This window comes from Dipteris shenzhenensis, chromosome 17 (assembly GCF_047967505.1).
Source record: "Dipteris shenzhenensis isolate YYH24624 ecotype China chromosome 17, Dip_SZ_1.0, whole genome shotgun sequence".
Taxonomy (NCBI): Eukaryota; Viridiplantae; Streptophyta; class Polypodiopsida; order Gleicheniales; family Dipteridaceae; genus Dipteris; species Dipteris shenzhenensis.
The window spans coordinates 43,593,566-43,612,483 of record NC_141612.1 but is presented as its reverse complement, the minus strand read 5'-3'; the positions used below and the strand labels follow the sequence as shown (position 1 = coordinate 43,612,483).

Sequence of the window (18,918 nt, the reverse complement as noted above, 5' to 3'; positions counted from 1 at the left end):
GTGCACTACAGAAAGCCTTCTCCAAGGCAGTGTTCAGCACTCAGATCTGGGAGAGTTTGTGAGAGAGAGTTCATCAGTTTGCTCCAGCACCCTGCTGTGATTTGTATTGCTCCCTTGGAGCTATTTTCTGCCCACCATCCGGTGGATGAATATACTCTCTCTCTCCATCTATTCCGTCTATATTTCTGAGTGTGTGTTTGTTGCATCTGTGATCATCTATCTGAGTTGAGTGTGTGAGAGTTGGAGAGATCTTGGGTGAAGGATTGAGTTATTCATTCCCTCCTATTTTCTAACAATTATGTACAGTGCCTCTTTCTATGACAAAGCTGGAGACTGGCTAGCATTAAAATGCTCACGACTGAGGGTTCAAGCTGACTGACTTCTCAGCATGGTCTAGGAAAAAGGCTAGCCTTTACTAGTTAAAGCCAGAAAACACATTTTGAGATGTGGTGTTTAGGTGGGATTTGATTTTCCTGTACAAGACCAAAGTAGGCAATATCATCAGTTTGGCTTTCAATTGTTTGACAGGTTGAGGAAAGACGAATTCATGTGGATGAAGTCCTACAGGCGGATGAGGTGTTTTGTACAGGGACAGCAGTGGTAGTTTCTCCAGTTGGAAGTGTCACTCATCAAGGGACAAAGTAAGGGCTACTTTTGCATCCTTTTGGAAAATTTAGAACAGAAAATTCTATGCCACATTCAATCATTCAATTATGCAAGCTTTTCTTCTATTGTGTCCTATGTAGTCTTGTCAGGATGCAAAAAACTATGAAATTTGTACAACAAATTTATGATATTTGCATGCAGAATATCATACACAAACAGAGGAACTGTCTCTCATGCACTTCGTGATGCCCTTATCAATATTCAAATGGGAAAGACTACAGATCCTAGGGGTTGGACAATGGAAGTCTAGGTATTCCACCCTTTTTGTTTTCAAGATGACATTTACCCTATAGAGTTGAAGAAATGTTTCACAAATGCCTAACTTTTCCTCATCAAAACAGGATATCCAGAAATGCAAAGCTATTCAAGTATTGTTTAGATTCTTGTGACACAATCCAAAAACATGTGTCCAGTCGTGTAAAGCTATCAGAGGATTCTGTATATATTTGTGACAAAAATTTGCGATGGCTTCAGCTCCCCCTCATAGCATGGAGTGAGATTTCTCTTTAAGGCAGTTTTTTTGTATATACATGTACAATATGCACAAGATTTGAATGTATCACATACAAGGGAACACAAACACATGTACAAAATTGTATATTCATTTAGAATTCTCTCTTGTGGCAAAAGTTGCAATTGATACTCCTGTCTTGTGATATGTATATGTACAATATGTATACAGATTTGAAAGTATTGTAGTACAAAAACAGATACCAAATTGTGGAGCCATTTGAGAATTTATATATGTTTATGACAAAAGTGCGATTGATTTTTCTCTACCTTTGGAGATGCAATGTATTATATACAAGGAAACTTTTCTAATTACAAATTTTGGAGCTTCCTTCCTGCCAGTTTGCATGAAATTTTGAAACGACTTGCTTTTTTCAATCATAAATCTTGTCATTCATGCAAATTTTCTTTTACATTCATTGTATCTCTCCTCATTTCTAAAGATGAAAAAATCTTGAATGTGCCCTGTCAGTATCTGTAATGGCTCCTCCGCTTTAAAAAATTCATCTCTTGCAAATGCCATATCTGTTTCAAGCTGGACAAATTGCAATATGCTCGTAATTTCGTAGAGAAAATTCACATCTACAAATCAAGCCTGATCGGCTTCCTGCTGAAGGTCTGCAAAGGTGCTTTATTATCATTGTTTGCAAAGGTTAATTAAGCTTATGCATGCGCGAGAGAGAGCGAGGAAGGCAACTGTAGATGAACCGTGAGAGAGATAGCGAGAGAGGCAAAACGGTGTCGAAATGCGGAGCACAGAACAGAGAAAGGCAGGTCCAGCGCAGGCCCATCAACCAGCATGGAGAAAATGCAAACGGTTGCCCCATTTGTGAGCGTATGTTAGAGGCAGAGAATGAAGGAGAAGTCGCAACCGGGTCCGTGTCGCAAACAGGAAAAGGAAATGGCTGCCATTTGCAAATGCTTCCCCTATTTGTGAATGGCTCCCCATTTTAGAGCGATGCGAGGGGCTGAGAGGAGCAGCAGCAGCAGGAGGGAAGCTCCAAAAATGTGAGGTTGTAAAGGAAACCGGGTACGAAAGGCAGCAAGAGTGCGTGAGAGAGAGAGAGAGAGGCGCAGAGTGAGGGTGGTGAGGGGGATTTAATGTGGAAGCAAAAGAAGCTTCTAGAGGGAAGATCAAGGGCGGTGAGGGGCAGCAGGGACAACTTCCATGAATTCGAATTTCGCCCCTTAATTACCATGAGCCTTAGTTCAATTTGTGTCCTACCGCCCGCATACTAATACTAATTTGATTTTTTGAAGATCATCTCGACCTATTAATATAGGAGCTCTGTGTATCTAAGGAAGGTTGCCTTCTGCGTATCCTACAATGAGAGATACAGAGCTCAAGGGGATGGGGCATGATGGTCTCTGCTTGCCATCACACCCAAACCTTGTCAACCTTTGTCCAGGTTAACCATGGGTCATGTCGGTAACCCTTGGATGGGCTAACAGGAGCATGTAAACTCAACCAATGAAATGCATCGAGGTGGAAGCTCCAATCTTCCTGGTTGCAACTTTTGGCTCAGAGGTTGCTTGGAAATGACCCTTACGTAAGTTTTCCTTTATGCTGGATGATCCTTATTTTATTAAGCAAGAAAATGACAAATGATGCTTACTTGAATGGCCCAACTCTCTACCCAAAAAAGTGGCCCTAGCAAGTAACAAAAGCGTTGGTTTGACTCTGAGCTGCCATAGTGCTCTATGATAGAAGCAAATAACACGGATCAACTTCCTCATTGAATCAATATTATCTTACATGGTGAAATTAACCTAGCACAAGGAGATGTTGATTCTTTATGGAAGCAAATATTCAGCTCCTGCCCCCAACTAGGGAGCATCTCCGAGTAATCACATAAAGGAAGAGAGACCGCAGATGAGATCATATGAGTAAATTGAAACATCGAGCGACTAAGTTTGAGTGGTTCTAGAGTTCGAGTGATGCTTGTGAGGAACTTTGTGTAAAATTATATTAGCAATTGATTTTGACCAAAAATGGTTGAATTGACATGACACTATTAGAGATTGTTTTGACTATTTTTTGTATGATTCATGTGGGGATTCTTACGAAGAGAAAACTTATTATTGGATAAATGTGCCTTGTTTATCTAAGTATTGACTATCCTTGTGCCATGATGCTAGAAATAATGCTTGTGCTACCATGTGGCGATGGCATCAATAGACATTTCATGCATGCAAGAAATGATATAGGAGTGTCAAGGAACTTTTATTTGTCATCATAAATCCTTGCAAGTCATGCAATCCATGTTTTCTTGTAAAATTATACTAGCAAATTATTTTTATTAAAAATGATCAAATCAACATGACACTATTAGAGATTGTATTAACTTATTTTTTGTATGATTCATGTAGTGGTGTATACATTGAGAGAAACCTTATTATTGGATAAATGTGTCTTTTTAATCTTATTTTTTACTATTGTTGTGCCATATATGCAAGCAACAATGCTCATCATATTGTCTTACCATGTGGCAATGCCATCAATGTTGACATTCCATGCATGTAAGAAATGATAGGAGAGAGTCAAGAAATTTTTATTTGTCATCATCAATCCTTGTAAGTCATTTACGTAATGTTTTCATGATCGCATAATAAAGCATGCAATCATTCAATGAATACCAAAGGAAAAATGCTACAATGTCTACACTAGATAAGATGAACATATTCATAATTTCACACATGGTAACTAAAATATACAAACAGCCTAGTATTCAATGTAATTGACCTCACCAACTTTGATAGATGGGTTGAGTATGAGAGATATAACCATATATTACTATAACCTATTCATCTTATTGTCAACCCACATTTGTCCATAGGAGTTTCATAACTTGTCCACCCTATAAACCAATAAATAACAATCATACATATACAAGCCAAAGATACAGAAAAATATGCCTAAACTTGTTGTTTATAAATCCAATGCCACAAAGATCTTTCCAATTATCTACTCGTCATCCACAAATATACTACGGATGTGTAAATGTTTTTTGGTTTATTGAGCATACCTCTTGTCTTTCACCATGACTCTAACCATTCCTTCAACATAAGAAGGCAACGGTACAAGCGACAAATTCAAAAAAGAATAAGCTCAAATTGGAAAGTGAGGAATACAATGACTACGGAACAATGACATTAAGTCAAACATTATCTTATACCGCAATTTCAAAAAAAAATCAAACATATGGATTCATCTATAAAAATGCCATATCAACATCAAATATTCACCAAACATCAATAAAGTATATCAATAGTCAATGTATATAATACTACAAAAAGAAAGTAAAGTGTGCAAGTGTCTCACTAGTCATCAAAGGGTTTAGTAGTGGGATTCCTTTAATCATCCTCCCCAACCTCTTTGTCATGTGCCGCAAATGATGCTTGCACTATTGGTAACACATACATATTCATTATGAGTGCATCCACATTCTAGCCTAGCATGAACAAGGGCACCCATATCTAAGATTGTAGTTGGTGAATCAACACTTCATTTAGCATTAAGAAAGCATGGTAAGAAGCAAGAGAGCATGGCGGATCATACTTTCCAAGCTTCTTATTGTAAACGACCTTTCCCTATTTGTCTAGCCCATGATGACAAAGCCGATTTAAAAATTTCACATCATAAAAGCCCTTGCTTATTGCTCCTTATAAAGTGCAAAAAACACGGGAGGAAGTGCCCTTCCTCCCATTCTTTTTCCCCTTCATATGTGCATTCCCTCCTAGATTTTAGGTCCCGCACAAGGCATGGGCAAGAGCAAGAAATGCAATCTAATAGAAAGGAAAAAGGTGTGAGCAATACAAACTAGGAAGCTTGCAATGGATACAAGTCCAATGTGCAAGAGCCTTTCATAGTGCATGTGCAAGAGATAAGATCGCTTCTTTCTCCAAGCCTTGCAACGTCCCTAGATGGAATCCATAAGGGAAAGCCTTGCCTTCACCCCTCCTTCTCCCTCGACCTTTGCCAAACCTTGCCTTTTGGAAGGCAAAAAAAAGGGGATGAGGAGCCTCTCAGGAGGCCGCGACATTGTGGTCTCCTGGGAGGCTCCTCCTCCCATTTTTTTAAGCCTTTCACAGGCAAAAGAAATGGGAGGAGGAGCCTCCTAATAGCTGCGATATTGCAGCATCCTAGAAGGCTCCTCCGCCCTTTCCCCCCCTCCTTCACAGGGCATGTGCAAGAGCTGAGATGGCCTTTCTCCAAGCCCTTTAGCATCCTAGAAGGCTCCTCTGCCCTTTTTTTCCCTCCTCCATAGGGCATATGCAAGAGTTGAGATGGCCTTAAAAATGTGCATATAACAACCTTGCCTTCACCCCTCCTTTTCCATTGACCTTTGCCAAACCTTACCTTTCAAAAGGTAAAAAAAAGGGGGGAAGGAGCCTCCCACGAAGCTATGATATTGCAACAACCTGGGAGGCTCCTCTTGCCATTTGTTTGGCCTTTCAAAAAACTATGTCTTCGTAAAGAACGGCTCTTGCATATGTCCTGTGAAGTGCAAACAAAATGGGAGGAAGTCGCAATATCATGGCCCCTTGGGAAGCTCCTCCTCCCATTTTTGTTACCCTTTATAGGGCATGTGCAAGAGCTACGATGATCTTTCTCCAAGCTCTTTAGCATCCCATTTTTTTGGCCCTACATAAACAAAAATAATTTATGTAAATAGGGCATATCCCATTTCTTATCCCTCCTTCTCCCTTGACATTTGCAAAACCTTTGCCAAACCTTGCCTTTTGAAAGGCAAAAAACAAGGAGCCTGTGCCTCCTGGAAGGCTCCTCCCTTTTTTCTTTGGCCTTTCCAAAGGCTATGTTTTGGGGAAAAAAGGTTATTGCACATGTTCTGTTAAGGGTTTTAAAAATGGGAGGAGGAGCCTCCCAATTTTTCGAACCCTTAACTTGAAGGCATATGCAAGAGCTAAGATGGCCTTTCTTCAAGTCTTTTAGCATCCATTTTTTTGGTCCTACACAAAAAAAAAAAGTATGTAAATGGGGCACATCACAAATGTGTATGTAAATGAGCTTGCCTTCATCCTTAACCTTTGCTAGACCTTGCCTTTTGAAAGGCCAAAAAGATGGGAGGAGGAGCCTCCCAAGAGGCCGTGATATATTGTGGCCTCTTGGGAGGCTCCTCCTCCCACTTTTTTGCCTTTAAAAAGGCTATTTCTTAGGAAAGAAAAGCTCTTGCACATGCCCTGTGAAGGGGGGGGAAATGGTAGGAGGAGCCTCCTAGAAAGCGGTGATATCGCGGGATATTGCAACCTCTTGGGAGGCTTCTCCTCCCATTTTTTTGCCCTTCACAAGGCATGTGCAAGAGATAACATGGTCTTTCTTCAAGCCTTCTAGTTCCCCTCCCTACATAAATGGAAAATGTATATGTAAACATCCATATCCTTTCTCCTCCCCCCCCAACCCCCCCTTCCCTTTTATGGGGCATGTACAAGAGCTAAGATGTGCCTTTCTGCAAGCCTTTTCTCATCCCTCCCTACATTAATGGAAAATGTTTCCTTGACCCCTTGCCTTCTGAAAGGCCAAAAAAAGGGAGAAGGCATGAGAAGGTTGTTAGATTTTAGAGCATTTACGCCGGCAAAGCAATTGTGTGAACATTTTAGAGCATTGCCCACTGGCATGGCATTGAGTTGGGCATTCCTATTGGCATGGACTCAAGTACGAACACCCTTTTAGATGCCATGTGCTACTTCTAACAGACTATTCTGAGAGACCAAGAAAGCTACCCATAGAGAATGAGAAGCAAAAGGCTCTAGAATGTGAAAAGTAATTAGGGCAAGCTCACCACTTATGCGAAGTTGAGCAGACCTCTTGAATGATATAGCATTCACCTTATTTGCCTTATGGCTTGTAATAGAAAAGGTTGAGGATTCCCATCCAACAACGTGCGTGGAGCACCAATCCTAGTTTGTTTGATCGGTTCTTCATTGCGCAGTGCACATGCTCCATCAAATAGCATCAAAGTACAACCGTTAGATATTCTTGAGATGTGTGCAGAGTGCCAATTTGAAGTCCTTCAATAAACCCTTCATTGAACGGCATGCAACTCCATCGATGAGCACCACAATCAATGATTAGATCTTTTTTGAGATCTAACGGCCCTCCAATTAACAACATGTGTCACCAGAGAATTCATTATAGCACCGTATCATGGTATCAAAATGTTCTTATATTTGAGTAGAAGAGATTCAAAGTGACCATGCTCTAATTGAGAGCAAGTGCACACGATGCAAAAAATGCATGGCTGGTGGAGATTTTTGGAGGTTAGAACATATTTCAAGACAAAATTGAAGTGCTATTGATATGAAGATTGGAACCCCAATTTTGGAGGGTGCCATTTCCAGCATCTGAGTAGAGAGATCTGAGTAGAGAACAACATTTCTTTCCATCCTATAGAAAGCTAGCATCTCGAGTTGGTGTTGGGTTGAACTAGTTGCCTTCAATGTTCATTGCTTAGTCATTTCATTTCCATTTCATTATGTCTTTCTTTGAGTATCATTATCTCTCTCCCTAGCCTATTATCTCTCTCTCCTTCTCCACCATGTGCCTTCATGTGGTATTAGAGCCTCCTTTCCACCTTCCCATTCTTCTTGCTCTACCTAGAGGATGAGAGAAGCCCACAAATGGAAACTCCCCTCTCCTCCAAGGTAGAGCCTCGCTTCCCTTAGCCTTTCCATGGTTCCTCTCCATCAACTAACCTTTTAGCTCCAAATGCCTTGCCAAGAGCTGTTTCTTTAGCCTCACCATCAGCTGCAAATTAGGTCGGATAGTCTGTTATACAACTAGCCTCACAGCCTACCATACATAGTCCATACAGATTGTTTCTGTATAGTATAGACTATTTTCATATAGTACGGACTATTCTGGACCATACTATCTTCTTGCCAGGCCTCCGTACTACTCTTGGGACTGCTGCCCCACTGCTGCGCCATACCAGCCTATACAACTTGCCCATGCACCCACCATTGCTGCTCATTGCATTTGGGATGCATACCATTGCTACCCTCCGCCTCTTCTCCTCCAAATGAGCTGAACTATCCTAACCTTTTTCTGCTCCATCTCTCTCATGATAATGTCTCTTTCCTACACCTCTTTGCTCATGGAAAAGTTCAAGGGCCAAGGCTTTCCTATTTGGTAGACAAAGCTGCAATTGCTTCTCATGAAGGAAGGAATATGGGATGTCATTGCAATTGATGCCATTCCAATGGATGATCAAAACTCAAACTTTGGAAGCAGCAAAATGGTAAAGATATTGCTCTCATTGGGTTATGCTTGGTAGATTCTCTCATTCATCACGTGGACTTCAAATCCAAAGCTAAGGGGATCTACCACCAATTGGAGAGCCTATTTGGTAACAAGGTTACTAACTCCAAAGCTTTTTTGAAATTAAAGTTTTATGAGCTGACAATGCAAGAAAATGAAGAGCTAGGCGATCATCCCTCCAACTTTCACTCTCTTGTTCAACAATTGTCAAGTTTGAAGTGCCCTCCAAAATCCAGATGATAAGGACAAGATGGCTGTCCTAATCAAAAGTATGCAAGGTATTTTTTGCTTTGAGCAAACCATTGAGGTTCTTCTATGAATTACAGCTACTACATTTGAGGATTTGGTTGCTCTTCTTATTGAGAAAGACCCCTAGAACAAGGAAAAGGAATCTACTACATTTGGCATTGAAGAAGCTCTTATTTTTATGAGCAAATGGCAAGCCAAGAAGAATATCATATGCTATCTTGAAGGGTCATATTGAAGCATACTGCTTCAAGAAGAAGGAGAAAGAACAAGAACAACACCATGCTAATCTTGTTTTCGTTGAAACACCAGAGGAGATTCCAGATCTCGACCACGCACTAACTTCCCATGTCACCCTCGTTGAGGATAACAATCCATATGTATTCACCTCTGCCTTGGATAGTCCTCATCAAATGATGTATTTTTTTTATATTTATGGTGTGTGGCTCCATGTTCATAGTTAGTCCTTGGAGTCAAGATGGAAGAGAGGTCCTGCTTCTTCTGTGTGTTCTTCAAAGGATTTTAAAAACCTTCTAGATGATTGTAGACTCCAATTAGTAAGTCACCTAAGAAGAAGTGTAAGATAAATTCAGCAGATTGATGCATCCATGACATGGCTCTCATGCTAACTCAGAGGCTGAAGTTTGAGCGTGGTTCAGAGGTCGAATCAAGCACTCACATGGCTTTACATACAAAACATGACTCACAGGTTCATGTCTCATGCATGACCACCTCAGCAGTCTAGAAAACCAATGTACCAACATCTTGGAACTCATATAGTAGATACCGTCATTGTCTTGGTTCCATTCCAGTATTCTCTCACCGAGGGTGTTAGAATATGAAGGCAAGTTGAGTCAGTTTGGTGTGTTCTAGTGTGTTCTAGTCTAGTGTCCTATGGATGCCACGTGTCACATTGGGAGTTATCCCGTATACATTGGCGTTCATATGTGTGTGTGTGTGCTTTATATAATAGTTGTACTTGTCTAGTGTCAAATCAATCAAGTATGAAGCTACAAGCTCTTTGGTCTACATGTGAGTACTTTTATTTGTTCATTGCTTAGTCATTTCATTTCCATTTTATTATGACTTTCTTTGAGTATCATTATCTCTCTCCCTAGCCTATTCTCTCTCTCTCTCTCCTTCTCCACCATGTTCCTTCAATCCTGATTTGAAATAAGAAGGACATTTGCAGAGAGGAGATAGGACACAAGAAGTTTGATGAACGCATATACACATGCTGGATACAATTTAGGTTAGTCGTGGTTGCCTAAACCAGCCTGATAGTTGTTTGTCATTGAGATTTGGAATAGTTTAATTGTTTAATTTTGAAACCGAATGGGCTTGGACTTAATGTGATTGTCTTTGGTGATTGGAACATCATGTGGTTGTCCTAAACTAAATCGATAGTTGTTTGTGATTGAATCTTGGAATAGTTTAATGTTTAATTTTTCCACTGGGCTAGATCAGACTTAATGTAATTGTCTGATGGTTGGAACATCTTGCAACCATGGCTGGTTTAGGTCAAGCACTAGTTATGTGGTTGTCCTAAACCAACGTGGTTGAAGAGAAACTCATAGCAATGTATTTTGCAATACAATAGAAATATATTGTTATTCTCTAATTGATGACTAGTCTGGTGGTTCGATTGGTAAATTTTATTTTTCCATTGGTTCGAGTCATATATGAGTTAATTTCTAAATCGAGATGGCTTGGACTTAATGCGATTGTCCTAAACCAGTAAACCAGCCCGGTGATTGGAACATCAGTAAGCTGGTTCAAGTCACGGGGGATTCACTAGTAGTAATAAGGAGACGTCACCTGCGTGCAATAAATATATGAAAATTCCCCTTATCTACCCCCTATTTATGAGAACTTACCTTATAAAATGTACCTTCCTTCCCTTATATAAACCCCCTCCCTTACACTCATGTGGTACCATACGATAAACCCTAGTGGACCCCCTGGGGTTCAAGTCAAAGAGCACTTATGTGATTGAAATTGTGGTTGAACATAGATACAAAAATGAATAGCAATATATTGTTATCATCTAATATCACTGAGTACTATTCAAGTCAGATGCCAATTATGTGCCTATCCTAAACCGGTGCAGTGGTAGAAATTATATACATCATTGACCTGGTTCAGGTCAACTAGTGGTTGAAATTGTGGCTACCCTAAACTAGCCCGGTTGTTTATTTATTTTTACTAGTAGCTTGATTAACGTAATTATTACCTTGATTAACTTAATTAGCTTGATTATACATACTATCCTAAACTGAAATTATTTTATTTTACTAGTAGTTTGATTAGTTTAAACTGTCCTAAACTGAAATTATTTTGTTTTACTATTAGCTTGATTAGTTTAATTATTGGCTTGATTAGTTTAATTCTTAGCTTGATTAGTTTAATTATTATCTTGATTATATGTGACTATCCTAAACCAACCTGGTAGTTGTTTAGTGGTTGAAATTGTGGATGAACAGAAGCATGGACACAAACATAAATATATTGTTATTATCTACTATTGGATCCATGTTTAGGTCAGACACCAATTATGTGGGTGGTAGAAATTATTTTGGTTTCTAGTATCTTTGATTAGTTTAAGTATTAACTTGATTAGTTCAATTAGATTTTGTGTTTACATGTACAACAATATATAACCAAGCTACTTTAGATTAGCAGTGGTTGAAATTATGTCAGCTTGATTAGTTTAATTATTAGCTTGATTATATATGAATGTCCCAAACTAAAATTGTTTTGTTTTAGTAGTAGCTTGATTAGTTTAATTATTAGCTTGATTAGTTTAATCATTATCTTGATTATATGTGGCTGTCCTAAACTAACCCAGCAACAGTTATGTGATTGAAATTATAGTTAAACAAAGATACAAAAATTAACATCAATATATTGTCATTGTCTAATTGTTAGAGCCATGTTCAGATTAAACACCAGTTATGTGACTATCATAAACCATCTCGGCGGTAGAAATTATTTTATTTTAAGTGGCTTTTATTAGTTTAATTACATTATTTTTTTTGCACGTACAACAATATATCACTGAGCTCTTTAGATCAAACACCAGCCATGTGGTTGAAATTGTGACTGCCCTAAACCAGCTCGATTGTTTTTTAAAACTAGTAGCTTGATTAGTTTAATTATTACCTCGATTAGTTTAATTATTATCTAGATTATATGTGACTGTCCCAAACTAAAATTGTTTTGTTTTACTAGTAGCTTGATTAATTTAATTATTAGCTTGATTATATGTATATCTCCTAAACTAGCCTGATGGTTAAAATTGTTTTGTTTTGTGTAGCTTGCTTAGTTTAATTAGACTATATTTTTGCACTTATTGTGTTTTGTTTTCTTTTCTTTTCCTCATGGTAGTGCAAAAAGGGGGCTCAGTATGGTTGTTCGCACATGTTAAGTTAGCAGGTGGAGGTGTATCTCAAGTTTATCGCTCAGAATCCTGACATTTTGATTGGGCAAAGGAGCTTTGAGCATCATAAGCCTTCGTACATCTGAAAACTCAAAGATAGAAATGTGTATTATTGCTTTTCACACATAGATGTTGACCTGGCTTGGCAAGTTATGAATGACTTGAGATCTGGTCATGTTGGAGGCCAAGTTTGGTAGCCTAAGGACTCTGTGGGAGCCAGAGGTTTGTCCACAGGAGAACTTTAAGTGGTACTACATTGAATGTATTCATGGAACATGCATGCATTGTAGTCTGAAGACTTTGATACATAGACAAAAAACTCAAAGACAAGAATGTATGTTGTTTCTTTTCACACATAGACTTGGACTTGGACTAGCAAGCTATGAATGACTTGAGATTTAGTCATGTTGGAGGCCAAGTTTGGTAGCCTAAGGTCTCTGTGGAAGCCAATAGTCTACCCAAATGAAGACATTGAGTGGAGCCACATTGAATGCATTCATGGCACATTCATGCATTGTAGTATGAAGAAGAGGCAATTTGATAATTGTCCAAATAAAATGAGGGAAGACAACCATGTTACTCTAAAATGAAGAAGATTTGAACATGCTAATGTTGAAGGATCGAGGAAAAGAGATGGCCCACTATCATATAAGAGCATTGAGCCAAGGGAGGTTATAGATCACTTTGTTCAATCCATCCCAAAATATGTGCTTCATAATTCCATGGCCAGTTGGCAAGATAACCAGCTCAGGATGTGCGTTGCCAAAATTTCCCCATGACACTATTGTCTTTGTCATAGATTTTGCAAAAAATTACTCATTTCAAGAACAAGATGAGATACAAAGTGCTCACTGGTACAATAGTAGGATAACAACTCTAGTGCATATCACATACAGTCATTTGCTTGATTCTTCTATGACTGATGTCAATCTGCTTGCTGACTCACAAGAGTCCAAGTTAGTGTAACACACATACCATTTCTACATTTTAGATGATAGAGAACACAACACCTTTTTTGTGCAACATGCTTTTCTATTGCATTGAAAATGGCTAAACAAAAATGATCCCCATGTACAAGAAAACATAAAAAAAATTTGGGTCTAGTCAAATGGTGCCGTCTTTTAATTGAAATCGGCTTGTGGATTCTACTCTTTCTCAAGGTTTAAATCCCTGACTTGTCTAAACATGATGTACAATCTCTTTGGGTCTAACCATGGCAAGGGTGAACATGATGGATGTGGTGTTGTTATTAAGTGAGCTATGTTTAAACACCAATTAACATGCCCTCAAGTAAAGCTCAATGATATACATGATGCTATACTGTGGCTTATAACCAACCTCTCCATAGGGGCGCAGTCAATGTATAGTAGTGCATCGAGCTCCATGAAGTGAAAGTGAATGAAGTGCGAAGGAGAAGCAGGCACGATTGTGAGTGAGAAAGAATGTAAGATCATGCTCAAAGACAAGAATGTATGTTGTTTCTTTTCACACATAGACTTGGACTTGGACTAGCAAGCTATGAATGACTTGAGATATGGTCATGTTGGAGGCCAAGTTTGGTAGCCTAAGGTCTTTGTGGAAGTCAGTAGTCTGCCCAAATGAAGACATTGAGTGGAGCCACATTGAATGCATTCATGGCACATGCATGCATTGTAGTATGAAGAAGAGGCAATTTGATAATTGTCCAAATAAAATGAGGGAAGACAACCATGTTACTCTAAAATGAAAAAGATTTGAACATGTTAATGTTGAAGGATCGAGGCAAAGAGATGGCCCACTATTATATAAGAGCATTGAGCCAAGGGAGGTTATAGATCACTTTGTTCAATCCATCCCAAAATATGTGCTTCATAATTCCATGGCCAGTTGGCAAGATAACCAGCTCAGGATGTGCGTTGCCAACATTTCCCCATGACACTATTGTCTTTGTCATAGATTTTGCAAAAAATTACTCATTTCAAGAACAAGATGAGATAACCAACCTCTCCATAGGGGTGCAGTCAATGTATAGTAGTGCATCGAGTTCCATGAAGTGAAAGTGAATGAAGTGCGAAGGAGAAACAGGCACGATTGTGAGTGAGAAAGAATGTAAGATCATGCTCAAAGACAAGAATGTATGTTGTTTCTTTTCACACATAGACTTGGACTTGGACTAGCAAGCTATGAATGACTTGAGATATGGTCATGTTGGAGGCCAAGTTTGGTAGCCTAAGGTCTCTGTGGAAGCCAGTAGTCTGCCCAAATAAAGACATTGAGTGGAGCCACATTGAATGCATTCATGGCACATGCATGCATTGTAGTATGAAGAAGAGGCAATTTGATAATTGTCCAAATAAAATGAGGGAAGACAACCATGTTACTCTAAAATGAAGAAGATTCGAACATGTTAATGTTGAAGGATCGAGGCAAAGAGATAGCCCACTATATATAAGAGCATTGAGCCAAGGGAGGTTATAGATCACTTTGTTCAATCCATCCCAAAATATGTGCTTCATAATTCCATGGCCAGTTGGCAAGATAACCAGCTCAGGATGTGCGTTGCCAACATTCCCCCATGACACTATTGTCTTTGTCATAGATTTTGCAAAAAATTACTCATTTCAAGAACAAGATGAGATACAAAGTTCTCACTGGTACAATAGTAGGATAACAACTCTAGTGCATATCACATACAGTCATTTGCTTGATTCTTCTATGACTGATGCCAATCTGCTTGCTGACTCATAGGAGTCCAAGTTAGTGTAACACACATACCATTTCTATATTTTAGATGATAGAGAACACAACACCTTTTTTGTGGAACATGCTTTTCTATTGCATTGAAAATGGCTAAACAAAAATGATCCCCATGTACAAGAAAACATAAAAAAAATTTGGGTCTAGTCAGATGGTGCCGCCTTTTAATTGAAATCGGCCTGTGGATTCTACTCTTTCTCAAGGTTTAAATCCTTGACTTGTCTAAACATGATGTACAATTTCTTTGGGTCTAACCATGGCAAGGGTGAACATGATGGATGTGGTGTTGTTATTAAGTGAGCTATGTTTAAACACCAATTAACATGCCCTCAAGTAAAGCTCAATGATATACATGATGCTATACTGTGGCTTATAACCAACCTCTCCATAGGGGCACAGTCAATGTATAGTAGTGCATCGAGTTCCATGAAGTGAAAGTGAATGAAGTGCGAAGGAGAAGCGGGCACGATTGTGAGTGAGAAAGAATGTAAGATCATGCTCAAAGACAAGAATGTATGTTGTTTCTTTTCACACATAGACTTGGACTTGGACTAGCAAGCTATGAATGACTTGAAATATGGTCATGTTGGAGGCCAAGTTTGGTAGCCTAAGGTCTCTGTGGAAGTCAGTAGTCTACCCAAATGAAGGCATTGGGTGGAGCCACATTGAATGCATTCATGGCACATGCATGCATTGTAGTATGAAGAAGAGGCAATTTGATAATTGTCCAAATAAAATGAGGGAAGACAACCATGTTACTCTAAAATGAAAAAGATTTGAACATGTTAATGTTGAAGGATCGAGGCAAAGAGATGGCCCACTATTATATAAGAGCATTGAGCCAAGGGAGGTTATAGATCACTTTGTTCAACCCATCCCAAAATATGTGCTTCATAATTCCATGGCCAATTGGCAAGATAACCAGCTCAGGATGTGCGTTGCCAACATTTCCCCATGACACTATTGTCTTTGTCATAGATTTTGCAAAAAATTACTCATTTCAAGAACAAGATGAGATACAAAGTGCTCACTGGTACAATAGTAGGATAACAACTCTAGTGCATATCACATACAGTCATTTGCTTGATTCTTCTATGACTGATGCCAATCTGCTTATTCACTCACAGGAGTCCAAGTTAGTGTAACACACATACCATTTCTACATTTTAGATGATAGTGAACACAACACCTTTTTTGTGCAACATGCTTTTCTATTGCACTGAAAATGGCTAAACAAAAATTATCCCCATGTACAAGAAAACATTAAAAAAATCTGGGTCTAGTCAGATGGTGCCACCTTTTAATTGAAATCGGCCTGTGGATTCTACTCTTTCTCAAGGTTTAAATCCTTGACTGGTCTAAACATGATGTACAATCTCTTTGGGTCTAACCATGGCAAGGGTGAACATGATGGATGTGGTGTTGTTATTAAGTGAGCTATGTTTAAACACCAATTAACATGCCCTCAAGTAAAGCTCAATGATATACATGATGCTATACTCTGGCTTATAACCAACCTCTCCATAGGGGCGCAGTCAATGTATAGTAGTGCATCGAGTTCCATGAAGTGAAAGTGAATGAAGTGCGAAGGAGAAGCAGGCACGATTGTGAGTGAGAAAGAATGTAAGATCATGCTAAGCCTAGTGCATACAAGATCGGTAGAAGAACTAAGGAGGCTCAAAGCACACTAAATAAGACATGAGAGGGAGATAGCATATCTATATCTCTTGCAATGTGTGTGTGTTCTCAATAATACATGATAGGCCTCTTATATAGAGAGCGCCCTTTGAATAGTCAACACATGTGTGATCCTCTCATCCACATCTCTCCTTGTGGATATCCTCAATCCACATCTCCACATCATGTGGTCCACATCTTAGGGTGGCTACTTTAATACATTCCTTATCACATACCTTTGCCCTTTAATCTATGTGCTCATGGGACCATATCTCAACACCTCCCCTTGGTGCCATAATCATTTGGCTACTGTAAGTTGGTCAGATGTGAGTTACATTCCATCACCTCCCCTTAGCGCTTGCATTGCTACTTAAGGTGGTCAAGTGTGACTTCTACATGTCAATACCTCCCCTGGGTGCTTTCATAGCTACTCTCAGGTGGTCAGGCTTGATTTACAAAACATAGGCAAGGTTGGCAAGGTTTTTGCTTTTCAATGCTTCATGTCGATGGTGTTTGCATCTTTACTCGATGTAGCTTCATGCATGATGCTTTGTTCTTCCATGTGCCTTAATGCTTTCTATGTGGATGCCATGCTTTGTGCTATGGTCATCTCATGCACTTGTGCTTTTGGCATGCTTATGAAAATGATGTGTGCATTCATGCTTTGATTTTCCATTTGTTGCAAAGGTCTTACCAATTGATTTCTTTCAATATTGGTAGTGTCTAATTGCATACAATGATTCCGATCTAACAAGCGTGTAGAGCTCGAAAAGACGATCACTTTTCCTTTTTGGACCGTGTGCAAATTCCTCTTGGATTGCAAGTTATGACTTGTCAAAGATTTTGTGAAGAAGAGGGCCTTTATGATGTGGCATAGGGATTCACATGCAGAATTCCATACTGTGCTTAGCAAGAGGTTGTGTGCTTAGAAGGCACTGCTGACTGTGCATGCTAATGTGGCTTAACTAACCCTAACTCTAACTTAACCATGGTGTGTTAAGTTGACCATACCCTTATCTGCCACGTGGCAAAATTTCAACCAAAGCATTAATCTAACCTAGAATTAACCACGGTCTACCACGTGTCTTTTCTGAGACTTTGGAGAAGGAAGAAGAAGCTTGAAGCTTCTCTGCGGCAAACTTGCGACGACGATGATGATGACGGCCGACGGCAACGTGAAGGACGATAATGGCATTGGCTTTTGGAGCAGTCCGATGCAGAGAGCCTTCCCGATGTTGCCTCAGCTCTAGCCGTTGCACTTGCTGCAGGAGATCGCTACGAGGAGGCTATAGTTGGTCATTATGGAGAAGTCGCTGGTTGGCTCGTTGATGGAAGGTTCATTGCTGGAGACGTAGAGTTTTGGTCGCTGCTGGTGGCCTTTGGAGACCTGGAAAACACGGAGGGAGAACATTGCAGTTGCTAAGACATGGGATCGAGTTCAAGTTTTTCCTCTATGTTAAGATGGAGAGACAAACAATGGAGAGACAAATAATGACTCACCCAGCTTGGGGAGTATTTCGAGACTATTTGGAAGAGGGGGATAACTTTACAGCTATCTTGTTGCTTCTAGGGACAACGAGGAAGATAATCTATACTCTATGTTTCCATGAAATAAACCCAACCACTACATTTGTTTTAGTAAATAAGAAACAACCACATGCTTGTTTTTGTAAAACCCAAATAGTAAATCCTAAACAACCTTGCCGTTTTTCATAAATCCCAAAACAACCACTGTGCTTGTTTTAGTAAATTCCAAATAATAAATCTGAAACAATCCCTAGTAATCCCAAACGAGGAAAAATGTAAATCCCAAATGAAGAAAAATATAAATCCCAAGTAGTATACTAATCCCAAGCAACCACCGCACTTGTTTTAGTAAATTTCAAACAACCCTACATGCTTGTTTTAAGTAAATCCCAAACAAACAACCCCTAGTAATTCCAAATGAGGAAAAAATTATGCCACTTATCTTCTACAACCGTCAAACTAGTGACCACAAATCCTAAACGAATGATTTGTATGTCAGTTTCATATAATGCCATGTATCCCACACAACAATGACTCATCATCCTCATCACTACTATCATCTTCTTCCTGTTGAGATATGGTGCCATGAGGACATAGATTAGAGGCTAAGGTATGTGCGAAGGAAAGAATCAAAATAGCCACCCTTGGGGATGTGGACTACATGATGTGGAGATGTGGATTGAGGATATCCACAAGGAGAGATGTGGATGAGAGGATCACACAAGTGTTGACTATTCAAAGGGCACTCTCTATATAAGAGGCCTATCATGTATTGTTGAAAAGAAGAAATGCACATTCACTCAAGATTCTGTTTATGAGTCCAAGCTAAATCTATCTT

The 18,918-nt window shown here is 39.3% G+C and overlaps 1 protein-coding gene across 1 annotated transcript in view; it reads left to right on the top strand.

Moving 5' to 3' along the window:
* Positions 1–1,426, top strand: part of LOC147892157 (branched-chain-amino-acid aminotransferase 2, chloroplastic-like) — an 86,116-nt gene extending 84,690 nt beyond the window's left edge. The window contains exons 10-12 of the mRNA XM_087389023.1: positions 529–641; positions 808–916; positions 1,008–1,426. Of these exons, the coding sequence (XP_087245149.1) occupies positions 529–641; positions 808–916 (222 nt within the window). The 3' untranslated portion in view covers positions 1,008–1,426. The remainder of the gene's footprint in view (positions 1–528; positions 642–807; positions 917–1,007) is intronic.
* The last annotated feature ends 17,492 nt before the right edge of the window (positions 1,427–18,918 follow it).